General features: G+C 33.1%; 2 protein-coding genes across 3 annotated transcripts; one reads left to right on the top strand and one right to left on the bottom strand.

Moving 5' to 3' along the window:
* The first annotated feature begins 6,448 nt into the window (after window positions 1-6,448).
* Window positions 6,449-11,808, top strand: LOC126715904 (serine/threonine-protein kinase SRK2A-like). Of its 2 annotated transcripts, XM_050416752.1 has the most exons (9): window positions 6,450-6,878; window positions 7,311-7,385; window positions 7,564-7,665; window positions 7,847-7,900; window positions 7,988-8,080; window positions 8,168-8,260; window positions 9,779-9,883; window positions 9,971-10,069; window positions 11,070-11,578. In XM_050416752.1, the coding sequence occupies exons 1-9, from the start codon at window positions 6,759-6,761 to the stop codon at window positions 11,388-11,390; spliced, it is 1,062 nt and encodes a 353-aa protein (XP_050272709.1). In that variant the 5' UTR covers window positions 6,450-6,758; the 3' UTR covers window positions 11,391-11,578. The 2 variants fall into 2 exon arrangements, with proteins under 2 accessions (XP_050272708.1, XP_050272709.1); XM_050416751.1 differs by having other exon boundaries at window positions 6,449-6,878; window positions 7,847-8,080; window positions 11,070-11,808.
* Window positions 11,809-13,794: 1,986 nt separating this feature from the next.
* On the bottom strand, window positions 13,795-21,689 carry LOC126715903 (thiamine biosynthetic bifunctional enzyme TH1, chloroplastic). Its single transcript, XM_050416750.1, has 10 exons — window positions 21,544-21,689; window positions 19,994-20,284; window positions 19,608-19,682; window positions 18,879-18,954; window positions 18,714-18,789; window positions 18,294-18,428; window positions 17,730-17,794; window positions 17,483-17,610; window positions 16,683-16,939; window positions 13,795-14,771 (listed from the first exon to the last, which is right to left on the bottom strand). Exons 1-10 carry the CDS (start codon window positions 21,592-21,594, stop codon window positions 14,234-14,236), a joined length of 1,692 nt encoding a protein of 563 aa, XP_050272707.1. The 5' UTR covers window positions 21,595-21,689; the 3' UTR covers window positions 13,795-14,233.
* Between the last annotated feature and the right edge of the window lie 2,114 nt (window positions 21,690-23,803).

Below are 23,803 nucleotides of genomic sequence, written 5' to 3'. Positions count from 1 at the left end.
TATAATATATTTTAAATATATATATTAAATATATGGATGGGTTGAGTTGGGTTTAATGGGTTTGAAATTTTATGACCTAAACCCAACCCAACCCGCTATAAAAAAATAAAATAAAAATTGTAACCCAACCCACCAAGCCCTAAAAACCGACCCAACCCGACAGGTTGGGTTGGGTCGGGTCAGTTTGACGGATTATCGAGTTGGCTTCACATCTCATTTATGGGTTCTACCATAAATTTAATTAGTGAGACCCACAATTATGTGATAGAAAAAAATATACATTTATAATACTATAAGATTACTCTATAATTATCCTACGTGACCACCGAACCACAGATCTTTTCTTCCAATCAATTGGCCACTACAATCGTCCTCAAAAGCATCGCCCACTTGCTTCCTTCATTCAGCATTTATTGTGCCTCATAGCTTACCATCACACTTAATACTACTAAACACCACCTTATTTACATGTGAATTGGTACTTCTTGTTCGGACACACATCCCCTTATCTGAACTGAAGGGATGACTAGATGGCGAGTCTTGAGGGAAGGACTTCCTAGCCGTCCATCCATTGAACTAAAGTATGCAAAACTTTGATATTGTTACGTTGTCAATTTTTTACTTCTCTATTTTTCCACCAAATTAGTGATTGAAACCATTGGAGCCTCCTTGGTCGAGCCAACCCTCAAGTTGTTTGGGACCAAATTTGAATTTCTCTTTGTTAGGTTGTAAAGATTATTCAGACCCGTCAAAAATCCTATTGTGGTTCTATAATCCCTTCGAAACTTTAGTCCCCACATGTATCATGTGTCATTTGCATTACTTGTCAAAGATTCTCCAACATAAACTAGTCAACAACGACTCTCACTCATAAAATAGTAATATTATTTGCTAAACCAATCTAATTAAACAAAATGTTATGCTACAACTAACGTAATAATTAAAAGTGCCATTGATGTGATCTTCTCATGATGAAAATAAAGATTGCGTGGAGATTATGGAATGGATGGATCTAAATAAAACTATAGTAGTTGTGAGGTGGAGCCAAATTGATTGGTAGATCAAGTGGACTAATACCCAAATAGAAAATGTGCTCTATAGTTTGGTAATATAATCTCAAATATGTACATTGTCAATCAAAATGTTGGGCAGAGAAAGATGGTCATGGACGCAAAAGCATGTGATATGGCCCATTGGCCCCCCATATAGCCCATGCTTTGCTACTATTCTCTCTCAACTTGCATCTGTCATCATCGTCATCTCAAGCTGATTCTAGGGTTGTTGACAAAAAAAAACCATGCATCTATGTCAACATCGGAAGATGGTTCTTGATCAAGGATACAGATTCGTAGAACAAAGGTGTGTGTTCTATCAATTATGAGATACCTTTTGTAATAATATACATACTAAGTCATATATATATATTACAAAATAAATGAATGTGATAGGTTTGTCTTATAAAGAAGTATATAATTGACTAAACTAAACTTTCTACATGGGTAACTTGGTGTACATGTTATAAGCTTGGTGTACATGTTATAAGAGATACTCTACATTTCATAAAACATTCTTTTTCTTCTATAAAACTTCATAATAGGAATAAACCACAGATCTAGTTGCTCTCCTTATCTGCCTATATTACTATAAACAAAAGTTTGGTTTTGTATTTTTGTTTTGTATAATTTCCAATGACATCCTCCAATAAATATTATGCAAATATAAAAGAACTTTAATTTTAATTAAAGTAAATTATATATCTTATTTTAAATTTATTGATACTTTTTGGTAATAGAATTTTAGGTTTTTTTTTTTAATAGGAAATAGAGTTTTAGTTATAGAGTGGCATTTTAAATTTCTTGAAACTTTAAGCAGTTGAGTTTTACATAAAGTAAATGGTCTTAAATTCTTACTAACTAATAAGTCTCTAGGAATTTGGGTATCAGAATTGAAACTAAAGTAAACTATCCTACAAGTAATGAGCCACATTTCAAGAGCACATATCAAGAGCTTATTATATGAGGTGTAGTACATACACTAAGACCATTGTGGGCTTTGTCCCACATTTTTAATGAGCTATAGCCTATAAGAAGTTGGATGTTGACTTTATAAGTGTTTAATCTACCCTAAGAGTTAAGAGTATTCATTTTGGGGTAGACCTAAAGTTTAGACTTGTCTTTGTCTACTCCACCCATTATCCTTACAATTGGGACAACCTTAGGACCCAAATTTTTGTAATATAATATATGATAATATGATTTCCAATAAATTCATCCAAGTTAATGTTTGATGATAACTTAACCTAAGAACAAGGTTTTTTTTTTTTTTAAATAAACACACACAAAGGAAAAGAAATGGACAAGGTTACATAGTACTCAAAATTTAATTTGGAGATTTTTTTTTTTTTTTTTGTGGGTCTAAAAATGTTTTTTTTTTTTTTTGTTTGAGAATTAGAAATGAAAAATTAGGGCTTATAGTTTGATACTTTGATTGGTAGCTTGGTTCTTAACTTAGAAGGAAACAAAAATTAAAAATAAAAAAATTAATAATTCCCGCGCCGTCAAATATAACACTGCACTACATTAATACCAATTTGCCCGTAATCTAAGCATAATCTCCTTCAAACAGAAGTAACATGATATGATATCTATAGAATTCCAAAACAAGTGCCTAATAAAAGTGAGTGATTCTTTCTTTTTAAGAATTCCAAAACAAATTGCCTATTAAAAGTGAGTGATTCTTCCTAAAAATAAAGGTGAGAGATTCATGGCATACATACATAATAATAATTATATTTTTAAAAGAAAATAAATAATAATTATAATTGTAGGAGGCTTATAAGGCATGAGTGGGAGGCGTCTCTCCTGATGTGGAATTGAGCAAAACCTTTAGGATTAAGGCTCAAAGTTATTTATGAAGAGGACAATATCTGATTGAGGAAAGATCCGTTCCTCCCATAATAATAATTTTACCAAAAAAATAATTATAATCATATATGTTTTTGTAGAGAATTTCAATCTATGGCGTTTACTTCTAATGATAACTCTTTATTATCAGACTAAGATACCAATTGGCTTTTGATATAGGCAAGGATTGAACCTTCTGATGATAGCTATTTATCATCAGACTAAGATACCAATTGGTTTTTGGTGTAGGCGGAGATTAATGGTACGTTTGGTATATTGAATGGAAATTACGGCAGGAATTGTAATTTATTACTAGTAATAAAGTGTGTTGTAATGTAATAACTAAACCTATTCATTAGTTTGGTTGTAAGTTATAACATTAGAATGAAACTTAACATTTATTTTAGGAAATATCTTACTCATACAATTATATCTCCTTAAAAATTGTTATTTTTAAATTTAAGAGAGATATGTGTTATTTTTATGATTTTTTATTTTTATAATTGGTAGATGTATATAGAAAGTCTATTTATTTGGAAATATATTAAGTTTTGAAATTATTACACTTATTAGTTAATACAACCTTTTAAAGAGGAATAGTTATTCCTCATTTTGAAGAATAACTATTTATAAATAATTACTATTCCTTATAATGAAAATATAATCAAATTAAATAATAATTATTACATTACAACGCCTATTACATTCTACCAAACATATCATAAATTTCGGATCTCTTATTCAATCATCAGAATTTTACTAATTAAATTAATTGGAACCAACATAATAATGATATCTTGTAATGTGTAATTTGTCGCTTAATAATAAAATTATTATTATGAAGCCGTACTTTCTCCCAAAATTATTTTTTGAAGCTACAGACCCACCTATGAAACCGTACACTTTGACACTTATTATAGGATGAAATGTGACCATTGATAATGGAATATAATAATACATCGTATTGTAATTTATGTCCATATCTATAGCCTCTCTCCCTATAATAAATATATAAATGAAATAAAAAATGCAATTATATATAGACAAAAAAAAAAAACTGAAAAAGATACGAGATATATAAAAATTCAAAATATTTAACTTTTGATTAACTTCTTAATATTTTATTACATAAGTTTTAGAGGTTTTATAATTTTTATATGATTATTATAATATAATATATTTTTAATTGAGTTTAAATTTTATTTTTTTAGAAGCTTACATCCTTTATTTAAACACTCTATTAAAATATTTTGATATCATTTCTTTAATTGGTACAATAAATAGTTTTATATACAAACATAATTGTTATAACAATTGTTCTTCAAAAAAAAAAATAATAGTTATAACAAATGTCAATTAATAACTATCATAAATACAATTTTATATTTAGACAAAAAATATAATAGAGAAAAAAAAAAACTTGATTAAATCTTAATGTACATGGGTTACTTAATAGTAAATACCAACTAATATAATATAAAATGATTTTTTTTTTTAAATTTCCTCTAATTTGTCACACAAGTTTTCAAAACCTCACATTTTTTAAGTCATTATTCTAATATTATATATATATATTAATTGAGTTTAAATTTTATAAAAATACCTTTTAAATTGTAATACACTTTTTTAAAATCCTCACATTTTTTATGTCATTATTCTAATATAATATATATATATATATATATTAATTATGTTTAAATGTTCTAAAAATAATTTTTTTAGAGTTTCAACCTATGACGTCTACTCCTGATGATATTAATAGCTCTTTATCATCAAACCAAGACATCAATCGGTTTTTTGTATAGGTGGGAATGAAACCCTAGATCTCTTATTCAATCATCAGAGACTTTACCATTAAGTTAAAGTTTAACTACAAAATTGATTGTAACCTAAGGTTACAAACCTACCCAATATTTTTTTAGTGGAAGTAAATTTTGATAAATCCATCATTTGATTACATCTTGTTCTTATATCCTTCATACTTGCAAAATTTATAAAAAAATTAAAGATCAATAGTTATGTCATCAATAAATTGTTTAAATTGCAAGTTTTTGTAGTTTAAAATTATGCATAAAATATAAACTTATAGATTATAAAATAAATAATATCTAATTGACACAAATTTTGACATGTATATTTAGAGTGTAAAGAATATGTAATTCAGCGGTTAAATTTTCAAAATATGTAGTAATATTTATTTTATTAAGTAAATTCGTAACCTTATGTTACGACCAATTTTGTAACTAAACTTTGTTCTTACCATTATACAATCTATTAAAATATTGTTACATCGTATTTTTTATATATAGTAACAATAAATAATTATATACACAAAAGCAATTATAATAAATATAGATACTTGTGGGGACTATGGCCCAAAGTAACAGGTTAGGCCTTGGACCTGTCCGAAAACACCAGCTCATCCGAGGAGTTAACGTGGCTTAAGCAATCCATGTTAAACATATCACTGGAAATAAAGAAAACAGGTCCGAGGAGGAATTTCTCCTCGGACACTGAAAATTCGGAGTGAAAGGGCATCCAAGCCATTAGAGCCCATCCCCTAAATACGTGAAAAGGAAGGAAATACAAAATATCTAAGTAAAAGCTGTCACCACCACATTGAATGCACTACAGCTACTTTCCTGACCACATTAATGTGGAGAAGACCCTTGAACAGTGCTACCATGGCTACCGCAACTCACAAAGAACTTAAAGAGGTGTCTGATGGGACAGATGCTCAAGTGGAGGTTTGGATGATCAACAAGTGTAAAGCTCAGATGATAAGAAAAGACCTATATAATGTGTAAAAGCCCCCATAAGAAAGGGAGAAAGGGAGAAAGGGAGAAAAAAGAGAGGAGAGAGTACTGTAACATGCAAAGGAACCTCACTGCATTGATCTGTATACGCAAATTAAGTTTTTAGCCCTATCAGATCGTGTGATTTTTCAATATAATGGTTTTTGTTATTGTTGATGTGTTACTTTATTCCATGCAATATCCCGTTTAACTTATTAAAATCTAGTTCTTTGATCCATACTCTACAAAAAATTCATTGTGTTGTGTTATTTGGACCAAGACTTACAAAATAGGGGTTTGGGCTCCAAATTGTGCACCTACAATACTTATCAATAACTATCAATACTCGAATAGTTATCAAACTCCATACTTAGAAAAAATAAAACAAAAAAAGGGATCACATTCTATTAAATATCATTACACATTACACAAATCACTCACTAATAATTTTTTATGGTACCCGAAGGAATATATATATTTTTAGTTTTGAGAATCAAATATATATATATATATTTTTTTTTTTTGAGAATCAAAATAAAAGTACTAATAATATATTGGGCAATCCCTTATTAGCATTATGATAATCACCCGCCGATAGGCGCGTGCTCCGCATTTAACGTCCAGATAATCCGCTAGGCGCGTGTTCCCCCATCTCTCTATTCCGCGTGTTTTACACGCTCCATCTCTCTCTCCGAGGTTGTTTCTTATTAGTATTTGTTGTCCTATACATATACATAATACAGTTCTTACTTAAGGACACCTTAAAAACATTACACACACAATTACAGTTTCGAATCTCTCTCTCTCTCTCTCTGATTCTTTGCTTTGCTTCGCCTCGCTTCTAATCCCCACTCTCTATCTCTCTCTCTCTTATATTCCCAAATTAATTTTAGTCTCTAAAATCAAACACCATTGCCACCCAATCTTCTTCTTGAGCTGAAAACCATGAATTAAGCCTCAATTTTTTTTTTTTTTTTTTTTTAAAGTCCAAAATTGAAATTAGGGTTTGTGAATACAATTATAATCACTGGGTTTGATAGAAGAGGGAGAAAAAAAAAAAATGGAAAAGTACGAGCTTGTGAAGGATATAGGTGCTGGGAATTTCGGGGTGGCTAGGCTCATGAGGAACAAAGAGACCAAAGAACTCGTTGCCATGAAATACATCGAGCGTGGTCACAAGGTACGTGCTTTTTTTTTTTTTTTTTTTTTTTACCAATTCATAAAATTGAAAAATATAAAATACCCATGTTAGATTTTGCCTCAAAATTCTTGATTTTTTTGCTTTTGCATTAGTTTGGTTTTTTAGAGCAAAAGGAACAACCCAATATAACTCCACTTGTGTGCGTATGTGTTTAGTGTCATGTATTTTGTTTATGGCTCGGAAAAAGAGGAGGGTTGCGATAGGTTGACGGCCACTCTATTATGAATAGATCCACCCTATAATACATGTGGCTGACCCTGACTAGTCTATTGAGGATCATAGCCGATCCCAAAAAGTCTTGGGACTAATGCTTGGTTGATGTTGTTGTTGTCGTATAATTTCACTGTATATGTGTGTGTATGTGTTTGTATAGCTTCTGATTGGTTGTTTTATTTGCTTGTTTGGTTGTAGATTGATGAGAATGTGGCTAGAGAAATCATAAATCACAGATCCCTTCGCCATCCCAACATAATTCGATTCAAGGAGGTTTGTCTGCTTGTTACACTTTTGCTTTTTATGAATAAATATATAAATATATATATATATATATATATATTTATATATATGTATATATATGGGTTTTGTTTGAGTATGTAGGATAAGTTTGGATTCTATCATAATTATTTTCAGTGGTGAAATTTGGGGGGTTTTTTTGAATTTGTAGGTGGTTTTGACTCCGACCCATCTTGCCATCGTGATGGAGTATGCTGCGGGTGGAGAGCTATTTGAGCGAATTTGCTCTGCTGGAAGGTTTAGTGAAGATGAGGTTTGATCATTTTTCTTGACTGATAGCAAGCTCCATCTTTGTAAATTTCTGGTTTTGTGATTGTGGGTTTGTAGTATCATGCTTGTTTGCTGAGAATGTGTAGGAAAAGAATATAAAAATATTCCCCTTTAGTTTCAATACTATGAATAAGATTCATGTATTTTCTTTTGCATCTTATCAGGCCAGATATTTTTTCCAGCAGCTTATATCAGGAGTTTTCTACTGTCACTCTATGGTAATAAATACAAAGATATTTAGAGTTATTTCTGTTTCCTTTCTCTGCTTGGTTTTGACTTTTCCCTTAATTTACTTTGTCCTGAAGCAAATATGCCATAGAGATTTGAAGCTGGAGAACACCTTATTGGATGGAAGCCCAGCTCCACGTCTGAAGATTTGTGATTTTGGTTATTCAAAGGTTTAATTTCAGATTCAACTTGGTATGGGAAGTTTTTCTCTCGGGTATATGTGAAATTTTTTTCCTCTGATTAGTTTATTTGTGCAGTCATCTCTGCTGCATTCAAGACCCAAGTCAACTGTCGGAACTCCAGCATATATTGCACCTGAGGTTCTTTCTCGGAGAGAGTATGATGGCAAGGTTTGTTGTCCCCTTACATTGTGCATTAACCCTAGTTGCATGCCTCGTTTTTATTTATTTTTCTGTTAATAAGTCAGATTTGGATTTACTTTGTCTTTAGATGATTTATGCATTCTAATTGAATAACAATGCGTGGTTATGAGTTGAAAAGTTTCCCTTTAAACTTATAAAAATTTATTATTTATTGAGCCAGAATGGTGTTTTAAGGACTGGGATTTACACTAGGTTGATGAGTCAAAACCTGAAAGAATACAATGGAAGTTGTGAGATATATGTCATGCTCTTTCTTTGGTTATAGTCAGCCCAAAACCCTAAAGGAACCCAATACCCGGTTACTTTAGCCCTGTAACCAAAGCATAAAAAAACCGTTATAATGTACTTTTGGCTATCTGCAGATGCCCTTGACCCAATAAGGAAAGTAATAATTATACAAGTTAATTTCTCCTGGCACTATTTTCAGTTAAAATAAATTATTTATACAGATTTCACCAACTAGTAACCTCTTGAACAAGGCTGAATATTTCAGCACCATAACGCTAAAGCTTGTGCAGTCTTGTCTACATTCCATCAAAATAAATAAGCAAACAAAATGCAGTTGTGTACACTTCAGCATTTTTGGAGAATGATTATATGAAAGAATTGGTAAATTTGATAATTGAGGTACTTTGCTGACTACATTAGTATTTATCTATAAGGAATTTATTGGTATGCTGCAGATTAGCATGATAAACATTTACATTTGGCAAATTCTGTTTCCCATCAACCTTTCAGATGAACCATTTTCCTTCAAACTTGCTCCATATCATATCCAGATTACATTCTGCTTTGAAGACCTGATGCATGAGCCTTGTGCTGATCATCTTAGCCATTGAGTTTCTGCTTGCCCATGCTCTTGTTTAAGTACATTATAAATCACCTATTGCCCCCAGAACTTTGATTTTTTCAGAAGAGGTGGGCACCACTCATATGAAGCAACAAATAATAATGCTTATGGTTAAAAGCATTAAGGACTATGGTCATGATCTTTGTGTATTTCAATGAAAAGGCAATAGCAGAGTACACAATGAGGTTTGCCCCTTGGCATCCCTTCCCCCACCTATTCCATTTGTGTCTCCTTTAAGCCCCCCTGGCGGGCTGGTGGAGCATGTTCATATGTGATCCTTTCTATGTTTACTTCTCTTGTTTCTGGCATATAGTTTTGCCTGTCAATGTGTTATAGAAATTGCCGATTTTAAATTTTTAATAGAAAAATATCCCACCATAGTTATGGATCAATTAAGGCCATCCTTTTTGTCATCAAATATTTGCTTTAGTCACTACAAAGCCCACTCACATATTAGATACTTTCAGAAGGCAAACATTCAAACTCTTCTCCAGCCTGTGAAGTACAAAAAGTTGTTAAACTATGTTCTGCTCTCTTGTTTGACAAGTATCTTTGTTTATTTATTTTGTGTGTGCAAAGGATATAATATCATTTGCTTTGCTGGTCATATATAATTTTTCTTTTTGTTTATTCAGTTGGCAGATGTATGGTCATGTGGAGTGACTCTGTATGTTATGCTGGTGGGAGCATACCCATTTGAAGATCCAGCAGACCCTAAGAATTTCAGGAAAACCATTAATGTAATATATCTTCATTTTGGCCGTCCTTAATATTTATAAGTTTCTTATTTTAGCAGTTGAATAGCTTCCTTTATCATTCTTATGCAGCGAATAATGGCTGTTCAATACAAGATTCCAGACTATGTTCACATATCTCAAGAATGTAAACATCTCCTTTCGCGCATTTTTGTTGCAAGTCCTTCAAGGGTACGTATGAGACTGAGTTGCTGATCTTTGCTAAGAAATGTGATCTACTTAGTTGGAAAGACATGAATGACATCAAACTATTTTGTATTCATACTTGTTCTCAAACGCTGCTTTTTCCCCCCTTAAAATAAATCTGAAATGTATTGAGAAAATTTGAGATTTTAGTTTCTTGAAAAATTCTGGCCTTCTAGGAACAGAAACATTTCTCCCTCTGACATAAGACAAAACCAAAACTTTATGCAACGTGAAAAAATTAAACAACAATAAGAATAACCTAGGAGTCAGCACCTAAGGTTGCTTGGAGTTAGTACCTAACAGGATAGAAAACCTAGGAATCAGCACCTAGGAAATAATTCCAAGAGAAACAAGCAAACTGTGAACTTCCTTCCTCCATAGGAGTACAATGCTGTGCCCATATAGACCATGCCCGAATCCCAATTCTAGTTGACTAAGGAAACCTAATTCTAAATGACTTGGTTTAATCCATTTGTTGAATTACAAAATTACCCTTGACTATAGGATATTAAATAAGATACTAATTAACCTAATTGACTACTGCTTGTATTGTGCCTTTTCGGTATTTCTTTAGAGACAAGCATGTGGCTGTTCCATTTGATCAAACTATACTACGAATAATCCAAGATCATTTGAAGTGCACAGTGTGCATCTAATCTTTTTTTTTTAAAAGATGCTCAGTTTTTCTTTTTTAAGAAGTTATATAACTCAACAGGCACAAGTATGGTGTGTAGGACCTGTTTTATGGAGTATAGGAGAGATATTGTTGTCTAACAGGAGTAAGAGATAGACATGGCTCCTATGTGGGAATAACTGTTTTATTTGGTCCATGTTCTTGATCGATTTACTGTTATTGATGAAGTGCCCTGTCGCCCATGTTGATGTCATTCATCATTTATGATAAATATATTGAGAGATTATGGTTTATACTTTATATCATGTTTGCTTTCTTTCTTTTTATTTTTTCTTTTCTTCTTCTTTTCAGAGGATCACCATTAAAGAAATCAAGAGCCACCCATGGTTTCTGAAGAACTTGCCAAGGGAACTAACAGAACCAGCTCAAGCAATGTACAACAAGAAAGAAAATCCAAGCTTTTCCATCCAAAGTGTTCAAGATATAACAAAAATTGTTGAAGAGGCCAGAATTCCTCCACCAGCTTCCCGATCGGTTGGAGGCTTTGGCTGGGGAGGAGAAGAAGATGGTGATGCTAAGGAAGAAGATGCTGCAGCTGAGGAGGAGGAAGAAGATGAATATGAAAAGAAAGTCAAGGAGGCACAGGAAAATGGAGATGTTCAAGTCAGTTGAGGACCTACTTTATTGCTTCTTAATTATTAGAGACCTAAAGAGTTTTGGTTCTTGAATATCTCTTGATTTCAGAATGGTTTTGTGTTGTATAAAATTCAGTTTTCTGCTCAGCACGTGGTGTTGAATAAATGTTTGTAAATTTATAGTGTTGTCGTAAAGTCTGTGAATTTAAATTTTATCTTCGAGTATATTAGGCTTTTAAACACCCCCCCCCCCCCCCTTTTTTTTTCCAAAAAACAGGTTTAGTATTTTGTTTACTTCCCCCCCTTCTCTACTGGGGTTTGGAGAGGGGGGAGGGGTTGAGCTGTAAGGTTAACCTTAAAGGTTTTGTATGGTCTGCAGGTTCTTCCAAAGAACCTGAAATTGTTGTAAGACTATTTAACTCCCTTAAGTTGTATGTAAGGAGGCTTGGCTGTTAGTAACTATTTCAATAAAAATCTGTTAGTATATGCCAATTGAAAAGTATAATGTTTATTTGTTGTGGACTTGGAATTCAAGGATATGCTATACCAACGAATGAATTGATGCATGATTGATTGAAAGAAAAAGGACCTCTAATGTAAATCAAAGCAATGAATTGAGCTTTAGAAAGCCACTTTGCGCGTCTGCCAAACCCCAAATAATGATCTGATTTTGTGTGAAATTCACAAAATGTGAGAAGAATGATGCCTAAGACACATTCTTATTAATAGAGGCAAGTTTTTTGATTTGAGATGAAATTATACTTGACCATAGTATAAGTGTGTGTGTGAGGCTCTTTTTTGAAAACTTAAACTCCGGTTCTTACTCTCGACACCTCACATGCATTTACATTTGCGGAGTAACTATTATGCAAATGTTGCATGGTAAGAGAGGGAAGTCCTGGACATTTTGGAGAACACTTGGTGAACTAAATAACTAACGAATAAAAGGCACTACTTGAGATCTCAAGTTTATCTATCTGTTTGGTTGTAAAAAGAATTACTCTTTTTTACAGCCAGTTAAAATATATGAACTTTCCTCCATCTGACTAATTTTTATTCTTCATGGTGGATCATTGATGTTACAATACGTTATTTTCTTTAGCTATCAACTTTTGGCAAAATGACCCAAAAAAAGAAGAAATAGTGGAAGATGGAAATATTCTTGGGACCATGCTTGCCACTTGCAAGGCAATGAAAGAAAGAAAGTGACTTGGAAATAAAGAAGGGTCTTTAGTCTTGGGTCTTTCCTTTACTAGTCGTTATGGTCTTCCTAGTTAACGTGTTTGGCATTGCGTGTGGTGTTAAAGAGACATTAATTGCATGGCATGGCATGGCGTGTTGACGTGTCTTTTTGGGAAAAAGAATGAGACATTAATGGTCATAAATAAGGCCGTTTGATTTGGTGGTAGAAGTCCTGTATCGTTTGATACAGGGTATTCTGTAGCGGTTTGATTTTGGATCAGTGCAACTTTAGTTTAAATCATAATTGTATTGTATCTTATTTTTATGGTCACATATGTGATGCAGTACGATTTAGAGTTTAGTCAAAACCATAACTGCACTGCACCTCATTTTTGCGGTTACATGTGTGGTGTAGTGTATAAAATACGGTTTGAACGGTTTAAAGTTGATATATTTTTCAAATTTTGGATTTTTCCTACTCAATCCAAAACTAATTTCTCCCTTCGTTTTGGGCCAAGTTTTAAACTATTGAATTACTTTTTCTTTATTTTGGGCTAGCTTTCCTAAGCAACACTTGTTAGGGTTATCAAACTTTTTTTTTTTTTTAAAACTAGGGTTATTAAACTATTAATAATATATTTAATATTAAAAAATAAATTGCAGTGTTGTTTGTGTGGTTTTCTTATTATAAAACCGTTCCGCACCACATCGCATGGTGCAATGCGGTTTGCGGTTTTATAATAAGAAAACCGTACAAACCGCACCGCACTCTCTCTATATATTAATATATTTATTTATTTTTAATATTAAATATATTATTAATAGTTTAATAACCATAGTTTTCAAAAAAAAAAAAAGTTTAATAACCCTAACAAGTGTTGACTAGAAAAGCCAACCCAAAATAAAGAAAAACTAGGTCAATAATTTAAAACTTGGCCCAAAAAAAATGGGAAAAATTAGTTTTGGGTTAAGTAGGAAAAGTCCAAAATTTGAAAAATATACCAACTTTAAACTACATCTTATACATAGTATTGTACATATGACCGCAAAAATGAAATGTGGTGCGGTTATGGTTTTGGCCAAATTCTAAACCGCACCGCACCACACATGTGACCGTAAAAACAAGGTACGGTGCAGTTATGGTTTTAATTAAACTGCACCACAAAGTGCAGTGTTCAAAATGGCCCAAAACCACATCGTGAACACCCCTAATCATACTCCAAAGGCAGTAGCAGCAGCTTGCTTACAGGCTCTACACATTAAGCAACTGAAAAGCAACATATTCATCAAATTTTAGATGGACTATCCAAGCAAAACCCATAATAATAATCCTCAAAAGCTAATTCATCTTTTACAAGTACAACATATGGTAGGCTCAAAGGCAACGACTTGCCTATTGTCGATTGCAACAAAAACCATAGGGCAATCCATACAAGACCCTTATTAAAGATTATTGAGAAGGCCATGAAGTACGATACAAACAGCATGTCCATTTGTGCCTTTCCCGCATCAACTGTTCTCATTTGGACTAGAAGAACCAACTAAAGTAGTCAAGAGAACAAAAGATCATAAAATGAATGTGATCGATCTCTTTTACCAATAATATAATATTTGAATATAATTGAAAGATGCCTTCAGCCCCAGAATCTCTCTACTGGTGTGATACCTTAAATCTGCAGAGCATGATCCAAACTAGCTTCAAAATGCTCTCTGCATTGACATTGACTCTGTTAGAATCGCACGCAACTTCCTAGTCTCTGTAAGAATAGATTCCCTATCAAAAAGAGCTGAGACAACAGCAACTCCTTTCAGATTCGGCACACCAATTTCCATCACAGAACTTGCATTTGAAGCACCAATACCACCAATCGCAACCACAGGTAACTTAGAAGCTACACAAACAGTTTTCAACCCATCCAGACCAACAGTTAGATTGTTTTCCTTTGTATTAGTTGGATATACGCCACCACACCCAATGTAGTCAGCACCATCAATCCATGCCTGATGGGCTTGCTCGGGTGTCTTGCATGATACACCAATGATCTTATCAGGGCCAAGAAGAGTACGGGCCACACGAACAGGCATGTCTGACTGACCAACATGAACACCATCAGCATCACAAGCAAGCGCAACATCAATGCGGTCATTTATCAGTAAAGGTACACCATGTGAATGGCATATTTTGAGACATGCTTTTGCTGCTTCCAAAAATTCCTGTGTTTCAGCATCCTTTTCCCTGATAAAGCAAGTCAAATAATGTCAATAACAAAAACATTGTGATCATTAGCAAAATATCTTGCACAGACAACCTCCTTCATGGATAGGTCAAGCTAAGAAAGTATAAAACATTTAAATTCTAGGGAACCTCCTAAGCTCTTAGAAGAAAGTGAACAAATAACAATGCTATTTCCACTCAATGACTCAAGTTGAGAACATATAAGAGCAATAATGAAACATTTCAAACTTGTGTGCCACTGTTATAAATTCAATGAAATTAGTGTCCATCTGGCATGATTAATTTTGCCAACTTATTTTACAATTCAGCTTATTTTTGCTATTATTCATGGGTCCCACTACACTTTTTGATACTATTCATGAGTCCTATTGTACTATTTTAGCTAAATTTTATCTTTATCTACAGTACTTTTAACAAAAAGTTTTCAATTTCAGCAAAATAAATGGATCCCAAACAGACCCTTAGAGTAGAAGGCATCTTTTAGCTACTTGTGAGAATTTAAGATTACATTCTATAGTCAGAATTTGCAGTTGCAGCAATAAATGATGGTTCGAAGCTTGATACTTAAATTAAAGAAGGATTTAGTTTTTTCTCTTGGGAGGATGTAAGAGCGTGGAGCAGATCACTGAGTTTTTAAACCATAATAAAGCTAGCCAGCCAATCAGCCAATTGAATATTTTATTAAAAAAGAAAGCAAACTGCAGAAAGTCACATTATAGTTGATATACTTTGCTCAACTAGTTACATCCTAGATCTAAATAATTTCTTTTGTGAAGTGAAATTTGTCTGAATTAGTAAACCAAACTGAGGTTTAACAAATCACTTGTAAATCTTTTTTTTTTTTTTTTTTTTGAGAAACAAAATCACTTGTAAATCTAAATAACTTTTTAAGTTCAAGTCACACTCGATGTAACTTTTTCTCAATGTCACACCACTAGATGAATACTTTTAACAAATGAACTGCCAGATTACATTGTTTAATTACCTTTTATGCTAGCAAAATATCAAGATGATTAAGAATTAAGAACTATTTCATCTATAACATGTTCTAATTTCTTCTTTTTTTTTTTAAATCATACGAAAAAAATATATAATCTTAAACAATGTATGATTAATATGAAATTTGACATACATCTTAAATACAAAGAGAACTTGTAATTTAACAGTGAGATTGTCAAACATTTGATAGTTATTGATAGTTTTTTTTTTTTTTTTTTTTTTTTTTTTTTGCTAAAGATAGTTATTGAGTGGTGTAACATTAACAAAGAGTTACATAACTTAAAACCCCCTCCCCCTCCTTCTCCCCTTCCCCAATCATTTTTTTTTCTTTGCTAATTATTTTTGAAGGAAAGGAATAGATGAAGGCTTTATAGATGTACCCTAAGCTAAGCTAAGACTGATTCCCATGAAGGCTTAAGAGGTCAAGAGGTGTAACTTAAAGCTGATTTGTCATATATATAGCTTCTTCTTTTTTACTACGGTGGTATAAATTTTATTAATGCATTACAAAACACAATAAAACAGCCACTAAACAATACATCAGCCAATAACAGATGAGAGAGATCAAGTCCAAAAACAAATGTTTTCTCATATATATTGAAAAATGCGAGAGAGAGAGACAGAGAGAGAGAGAGAGAGGCTAAATTGTAATTCTATTAAAAAAGTTAAGAACATGATTTGGAAGTGATTTGGAAGGGAGCAAGGCTAAATTGCAACTAATTGTATAAAATAAGTCAAGAATTAGATTTGAAGGGATTGTAGAATATTGCTGAAAATCCTTTGAGAAAACAGTTGGTATTCACATTTGTAAATTGGAAGATATCACTAGGATTATTGATATGAGGTATAAAGCCTAAACTAGATAAGAATTAGGATGTGACTAGTTGAGAAAGTATATAGAGAGCAACAAACCTCAATTGAATAATGGTAGCACTTCCGTCTATGGCAGCTTTAACAGCATCTGTAATGGAACGGCCCCACTTTTTATTCATCCTAGAGTCTGTAACAGCATACAGGAACAGGTCACTTGGATTAAATCCCACTTGCCTGCATGAATTATGAACGTAACTCTTAAGCCTAAGTAGGTGGTCGAAGGGGCCTTGAGGCCCATTTCCAATGGCAATGTCTTTGCTGTAATCCAAAGCCGTCTCGATGTAGTGTTTAGCTACCTGTCAAAAGATGGTGAATAAGAACTGTATATGGATCCTCCATTTTATTTAAATTCTCTCACTCTCTCTCTCTCATATACAAAACACAGACAGCATCAACAATAAGGCATGACAGAAAAATAAAATTAAGCCGACAAACATCAATGTTCAAGCAAAATCCAAAAGGCCAAACACAATTCAGATTTATCTCTCTCTCTCTCTCTCTCTCTCAAACAAAACACAGACACACAGCATCAACAATAAGGCATGACAGGAAAATAAAATTAAGCTGACAAATATCAATGTTAAAGCAAAAGGCCAAACACATTTCAGATTTATTTGACAAACATTTCATATATTCATTGCCAAATATTAATTCCACACAGCAAGTCTTGTCTCACCGGCAGACCATAGAAAAAGATTAGAAACTAACAATGTTTCTCTAATTCATAAAATGTTGCTTGCTAAGTAGTGCTCAGCGGAGAAAATTCACTTGCAAACCAAAGTCCCTGCATCAATTAAGTAACAGAACTTGGAACAAGAAAACAAAAATTATGTACTCACCTTAACAGCTGGCAGCATGGAAGAGCCTTTTGCCAGCTCAGCTGCTATACATGAAGCCAAGCTGCAACCAGTACCATGAGTGTTGCGAGTTTTAATGCGCAAAGAACGCAGCTCATGGAAGTCCTTACCTGCATAATCAATTATAAAAATTGAGTTTGTTATTAATATGAAATACTTGGACATATATTAAACTAGAGGAAGCAAAATTACCATTAATTCTGAAGGATTCTAAGTAGTTTAAGCTTACCATCAAAGAAAATATCAACAGCATCCAATGAATCTGGGAGGTCACCACCTTTGACAAGTACATTTCTGAATTCCAAATTAACAGTTTGTGTAAAGTTTAAACACCACTAATTTTTCAACTAAGATTAATTTTAGCTATTCCTTCCTAGCTCAAGCTAATGCATCCATTTTGTCAAAAAAGATTTTTGTTTTATGAAGTCAAAGCCCATGACATAAGCAAAATTAGCAAATAGAACTATGAAATGCTATTTCTTATGAGAGAAAAAATTAGTGCAGAACAACTTAAATGTGTTGGGTTGATATTAGTAGTAAGTAATATTTCACGCCCATCCCAGCAATAACGTGCAGATATAACAACTTGGTCCTTTGACTCATTTTGAATATTCAAGTATTACACTTATTTGGTAGAGCATCACTTGGGATAGATAAATCTCTTCTGGTATGATTGATGTCCAGAAACATAAGAAAACTGTAACGTGTCTATGTAGCTAGTTGTGAAATACAACAGTCAACTAATCAGGAGAGAGAGAACTAAAAATTCAAAAAGAATTTTCTAATAACTAACCGTGGGCCCATGTCATGCAACAGTTTTGCAGCAGAACACATGTCAGCGACCGTTTCTAGTTGCTGACCACCAAGTAACGCAGATGCCTCTTTTAAATTTGGCGTGACTATATCAGCGATAGGAAGAAGCTGCTCTCTGCATTTTGGGACCAGAAAAGCACAATTATCAATGACTTACAAAAGAGACGATTTTGGAAGGAAATAAAACAAACATGGGACTTCTTCCTTTCTTGAACGATTACTATGAAAAAGATAATGCAATCATTTCTGATTCAAATTGGCATAGAATTAGAAAAGATGGAAAGCTTTGAGAGACGATGGAGATGTGTGAACATGTAAGGGGCAAAAAATAATGTCTATGCAGAGGACTTAGGTGAAAAGTTTAGCATCACTTAATGTTACACAGAAAAGTTTAGCATACCTAAATCCAGCAAGAATGGAAGGACCAGCTAGTACATCTCCACTTGTAGATACCATAACAGGATCAACCACTAAAGCTGCCTTCATTGATAGGACTAAGTCAAATAAAAAGCCTCTAGAATTTTATCTAAAATATTCACCATTAATTACCAACACTACTTTATACCTCGAACTGGAAACTCCCTTAGACCTTGACTAAGAACATTGACAATGCCAATAGAGGGTAGCATGCCTGTCTTCACCTGAGTACATTTCACGATTATCTCAGAATCAATTTATTATTACTAAACGTAACAAAATCATATTTGAAATGATTCTAATCAAACATTGAGCCAAATGTCAGGACATGTTAAGCAGAAACCCAAGCTGACCAACTAACCACACATCCTACATCAAATTATCCAAAACGGCAAACTTTTTTTTTTTTTTTTTTCTTCCAGAGTATTATTTTTTGACAAGGAAAGACATTGCTATACAATCATTTGGAATTCTTGCGAGCAAAATTTTATTGAAAAAGACTACTTCATGCCAAAAGGGCACGAAGCAGCTAGAAAAGTACAAAGAAAAATCAAAACTATGTACAAGATAAAAGAGACTATAAAATCAGAAGGGAGTCAATTTATCCCTCTACTGTGTACCAAAAACAAAACCAAATAATTTTATTAAAACATTCAAGATTTAAGTGACATAAAAGATAGTCATTCTACTTGAAAATGATGAGGCAAATTAAATAGTCACACATAAGATTTAGAATAATCTAATAGCCACAAACACGTGAGCTCCAATAATGATAAAAACAGGTCTTGACTCAGTACTTCCCACAAGATTGGCTTGGCATACAACTCATAGATCTAGTAGAAAGTAGAACTTACAGTAAGCATTAATTCAGACTTACCACATCAACTTGCATATCTGATAACACAGACTTAAGCTGCTCTGCCACGAAATCCTCAGGCACAACACTTACACCCTGACAATTGCAACAAAATTCACAAACACATGTGCAAGTTTGAGAACTGTCATATATAGGAAGACACCACATTATAAACCCTACATTCACCGAGATATATGGGGAGAATACAGAGAAATAAGACAGTTATAAACTTTTAGCTTTTACTTTTTTTATAAGACAAGTTGGTTTTTAATGTTGTTTTAATCTCTCAACAATTAAGCCAAAGATTTTCCATATCACGCTAAAGTAGAATTGAGCATCTGTTTTTAATGGACCTATATAATAAAACAAATGAAGCATAACTCAGAAAGACAATAACAAATAGCAACCTGAACCCCAACAGTGTTCTGTGCAGTGACAGCCGTTATTGCAGTGGAACAGTACACTCCTCGCGCTGCACAGGCCTTAAGATCAGCCTGGATTCCAGCACCAGCTCCCGAGTCAGAGCCAGCAACAGTTAGTACGTGTGGAATTTTCATCTTCTTAAAGTGATCACTAGTCATTGGAGCACTGTCTTCGCGCATCTCCACAAAAATTCGCGTTTGTAAGCTACTGTTGATTCTTGAATTCGTAAACGGTAAGCTCAAACCCAAAGATTGTTGAAACCCCTGTGGAGCACCCTGCAATAGGTTCAATGCCAAGCAATTTCAAAGAAAAGTTTCAGTCCAAACTCAGAACAAGTCTTCAATAAGTCTAAGGGCACAACAAATTTCACAACTGCTGAGGTGGCAGTTTGTGATTGATGTGCAGTAAAAGTGATATCAATGGTGGTCTCATGTGAAAGCAATGTATTATAAATCGCAATCTACCACCTCAACAAGTTGTGAAATTTGTTACATTTGTAGTATTGTTGATAAGTCTTAGGATACAATCCTTTGTTTGGTTCCCAAGAAACTAAGAGAACCCCTATTTTGTATTTTTAGTTGTGGGGGTGAAATTTGATGCAAGTACAATTTTTTTCCCTCAAATTCAAAAGGTTGCAATTTAGTCCTAGAAAAATCTAAAAAGTATTAATTTCATCCCTCCATCCAACATGACCTAAAATAAATGAACCAATCAAGAAATAAATACCTTTTAAATCTTTCCATGATGAAATTTTTTTTGCAATCTTTTAAATTTCAGCCTTTTTTTTAATGTTCTTCAGTTTGGAATTATGTTCGAAAAGAGAAACCAATCCAATTAAGCCCCAAAAAAAATAGGAATCGATAAATTACTGATTATCCCAAAAGCTTAAACGGCTAAAAATGACAAATGTAATCATTATTCTAACACTCTCCCTCAAAAGTGGGACCTAAAACTTGTGATTTTTCAGCCTTTTTTAAAAATGAGAGGTAAAGTGGAGACAAGGTTTGAACTTTGAACTCAATACCATCCGCTATGATACCATGACAGATATATTACCCAATTGGCCTAAAAAGGTAAAGATTTTAGGAAATGGTGAATTTAAATTAAATCATTTAACTATTATTCTAGTAAATTAATTGAGAAAACCCTTTGAGCAATTCACAGTTCAGAGTCAATCTTTCTTTTCGTTTTCCCACATTTTCTTAGCAACCAAACACAACAGTCTTACCACAAAACTCAACCCAGAAACCGTAATTCTACTACAATTCATGCAAATCAGTTCTCACTCGATATAAACGTGAACACTATCAATAACTTAATAACGTATTCTTCTTCTTCTTCTTTTTTTAATATTTTCGTGGAAAATTTTGACTCTTTTTTTTTTTTTTTTTCTGAGCAACCAAACGGAATTTAATAAATAAATAAATAAATATATAAATAAAGATTTTGACAGAAGTATTTAAAATCAAACAGTTGAAATGGACAATTTAAATTTTAAAAAACAAAAGTAGAGAATGTTTGTTGTGTTCTGTACCTTGGGGGATAGGAAGAGGCAAGAACTTGAGAGTCCCTGAGCGTAGGCCATGAAATAATACTTTTTTTTTTAGGCTTGAAACAGTGAAAATCTACTGTCTCTCACCTTTTTTTTTTTTCTTTTTTTTTTTGGTTTATGATTGCGGACATGTACTGTTGTCATTGGAGTAAACTTGGATTTTTTTTCAAAATAACTACAAAACCCAAATATTTTTTTAGTTAGTAATGTTTTCAAACTATTTAGGAAACTAACAGCTCGAGTATGTGAGACTCGATTTCACTGTAGCAAATCAAGTGTAAGAGAGCCGATTTCTTGAGGAACTCGAGTCTTTAAGACTCGATTTCCTGTTCATCATCTTCTTCGTTCGTTCTTTTTTTTTTTTTCTCCATCTGCCGTCCCACACCTTTTTCCGAACCCCCAAAAAACCCAAGACAGTGCTTCCTTCTTCAACTATATCCATTTCTCAAAATCCCAAACCCAAATCACAATCGAAGCAAAAATGGGTTTGGATTTTGAGAAATGGATTTAGATGAGGGGTTTGGATTTTTGCTCCAATTGAGATCATTATTTGGGTTTGGGATTTTGAGAAATGGATATAGTTGAAGAAGGAAGCACTGTCTTGGGTTTTTTAGGGGTTGGGAAGAAGGGTGTGGGATGGCAGATGGAGAAAAAAAAAAAAACGAACGAAGAAGATGATGAACAGTGAAATCGACTCTCTTATACTCGATTTGCTACAGTGAAAATCGAGTCTTACATACTCGAGTTGTTAGTTTCCTAAATAGTTTGAAAACGTTGCTAACTAATAAAATTGTTTGGGTTTTGTAGTTATTTTGAAAAAAAATCCGAGTAAACTTTCTTAACATGGGTTCAAGTTTAGCTAACCAGTCTATTAAAAATTTTGGAGATCAAATTCGACTACATTGAAAATCGATTGATGTCTTAGTTAGATGATAAAAGTGCAATCATATTGAAAGCGGACTTAAACTTTCATTTTACCTATCAAAAACATCACTTTTTTTTGGATTTGTGCCAATTATTGAGAATTATGTTCTATTTATAATTGAAATTCTCCAACTATGATTGTTAATAGACACTGGGGGCTTTGCAATATATTAGACTTATCTGTTCGTGTGGAATATTTTTATTTTATTATATATATATAAGAAAATGATGTCTCAATCTTTGGTCATATAACTCCACTTCATATTGAAGACGCTCCAAAAATTTTATTAATCGATAGTGTGGTTGATTGAACTTAAGACTTTCAGATTTATATTACATCCTAGACTAATGAGCCCACCACCCAGATCCCCCCATGTAGGGATGACAATGGGGTCAAGGTTAGGGCTAGGTCTAATCATGGGTGCCCCATCCGGCAATCCTTTTTGGGGCGGAGAAAACACATGTAGGGCAAGTCGATTTTTGGGTGTAGGTTGAAAATGTTTTACTAATCATACTAAGATTAATAAAATAAACATGAAATAAAAAGGTAAAAGAGTGACTGTAGAGTCCTTTGAGAGAATGTGAAAAAGTATTTTGAAAATGATAATGAAATATGTATAAAAAAGATTAATAAATTATAGTTAATATATGTGCACAAATGATTAAATTATATTTATAAAAAAAATTTAAATATATGTTAAATAAAATACGCATATATATTCATTAGGAGTGAGGTGAGCAAAACCCCTCTCCGTCTTGCTAAACATATTTGATATTAATCAAATCAATGTTAATTTGATGAGTTACATACATAATCTAAAGAATTAGCTAATCAAATCAGAGTTAATTTCATATAGATAATCAAATTCATATCATAATTTGAGCATACAAAATGATAGTTTGAGACTTTGAGTGTTGGTTGGTATTTTGGATAGGGTTGGGCTTGAATTTGAGTGCGTGTTTTAGTATTTTAATTGAAAATGGGTTGGCTGGATTTTATTTGAGAGTATGACTGTGTGAGCATGTTGGGCTAAGGGGCTGGCTTTGTTAGTTGAGTGTGTGGGCTTCACAAAGTTGGGGCCCAAGCTTTGTTAGATTGAATGTGGGCTTGTTTTGAGAGAGCTAGGTTCAAACCAATGGGTCACACGGGTTGGACTTAAGTTGAGAGAGGGCTGGATTTAAGTGTTGATTGATATGCGGCTTGGCCCGTTAGGTTCACTTGGTCCAGTCGTGGGTTTCCACGAATAAAATGGATGCTAATTGTTCTTCTCTTTTTTTTTTTTGGGTCAAAAGGCTGCATTATATTAGATTAACTAGT

This window comes from Quercus robur, chromosome 2 (genome assembly GCF_932294415.1).
Source record: "Quercus robur chromosome 2, dhQueRobu3.1, whole genome shotgun sequence".
Taxonomy (NCBI): Eukaryota; Viridiplantae; Streptophyta; class Magnoliopsida; order Fagales; family Fagaceae; genus Quercus; species Quercus robur.
Note: the sequence above shows the minus strand (reverse complement) of the source record. Positions and strands in the feature narration are given on the sequence as shown.

Excerpts from the sequence above, each read along its gene's own strand:
- LOC126715904 (XM_050416751.1), top strand. The coding sequence starts at position 6,759 with ATGGAAAAGTACGAGCTTGTGAAGGATATAGGTGCTGGGAATTTCGGG. Across the intron at positions 7,666-7,846 it reads GAAGGTTTAGTGAAGATGAG|GCCAGATATTTTTTCCAGCA; the intron begins GTTTGATCATTT and ends GCATCTTATCAG. Across the intron at positions 10,070-11,069 it reads TTGTTGCAAGTCCTTCAAGG|AGGATCACCATTAAAGAAAT; the intron begins GTACGTATGAGA and ends TCTTCTTTTCAG.
- LOC126715903 (XM_050416750.1), bottom strand. The coding sequence starts at position 21,594 with ATGGCCTACGCTCAGGGACTCTCAAGTTCTTGCCTCTTCCTATCCCCC. Across the intron at positions 18,429-18,713 it reads TCCATTCTTGCTGGATTTAG|AGAGCAGCTTCTTCCTATCG; the intron begins GTATGCTAAACT and ends CCCAAAATGCAG. Across the intron at positions 14,772-16,682 it reads GCTACCATTATTCAATTGAG|GGAAAAGGATGCTGAAACAC; the intron begins GTTTGTTGCTCT and ends TTGCTTTATCAG.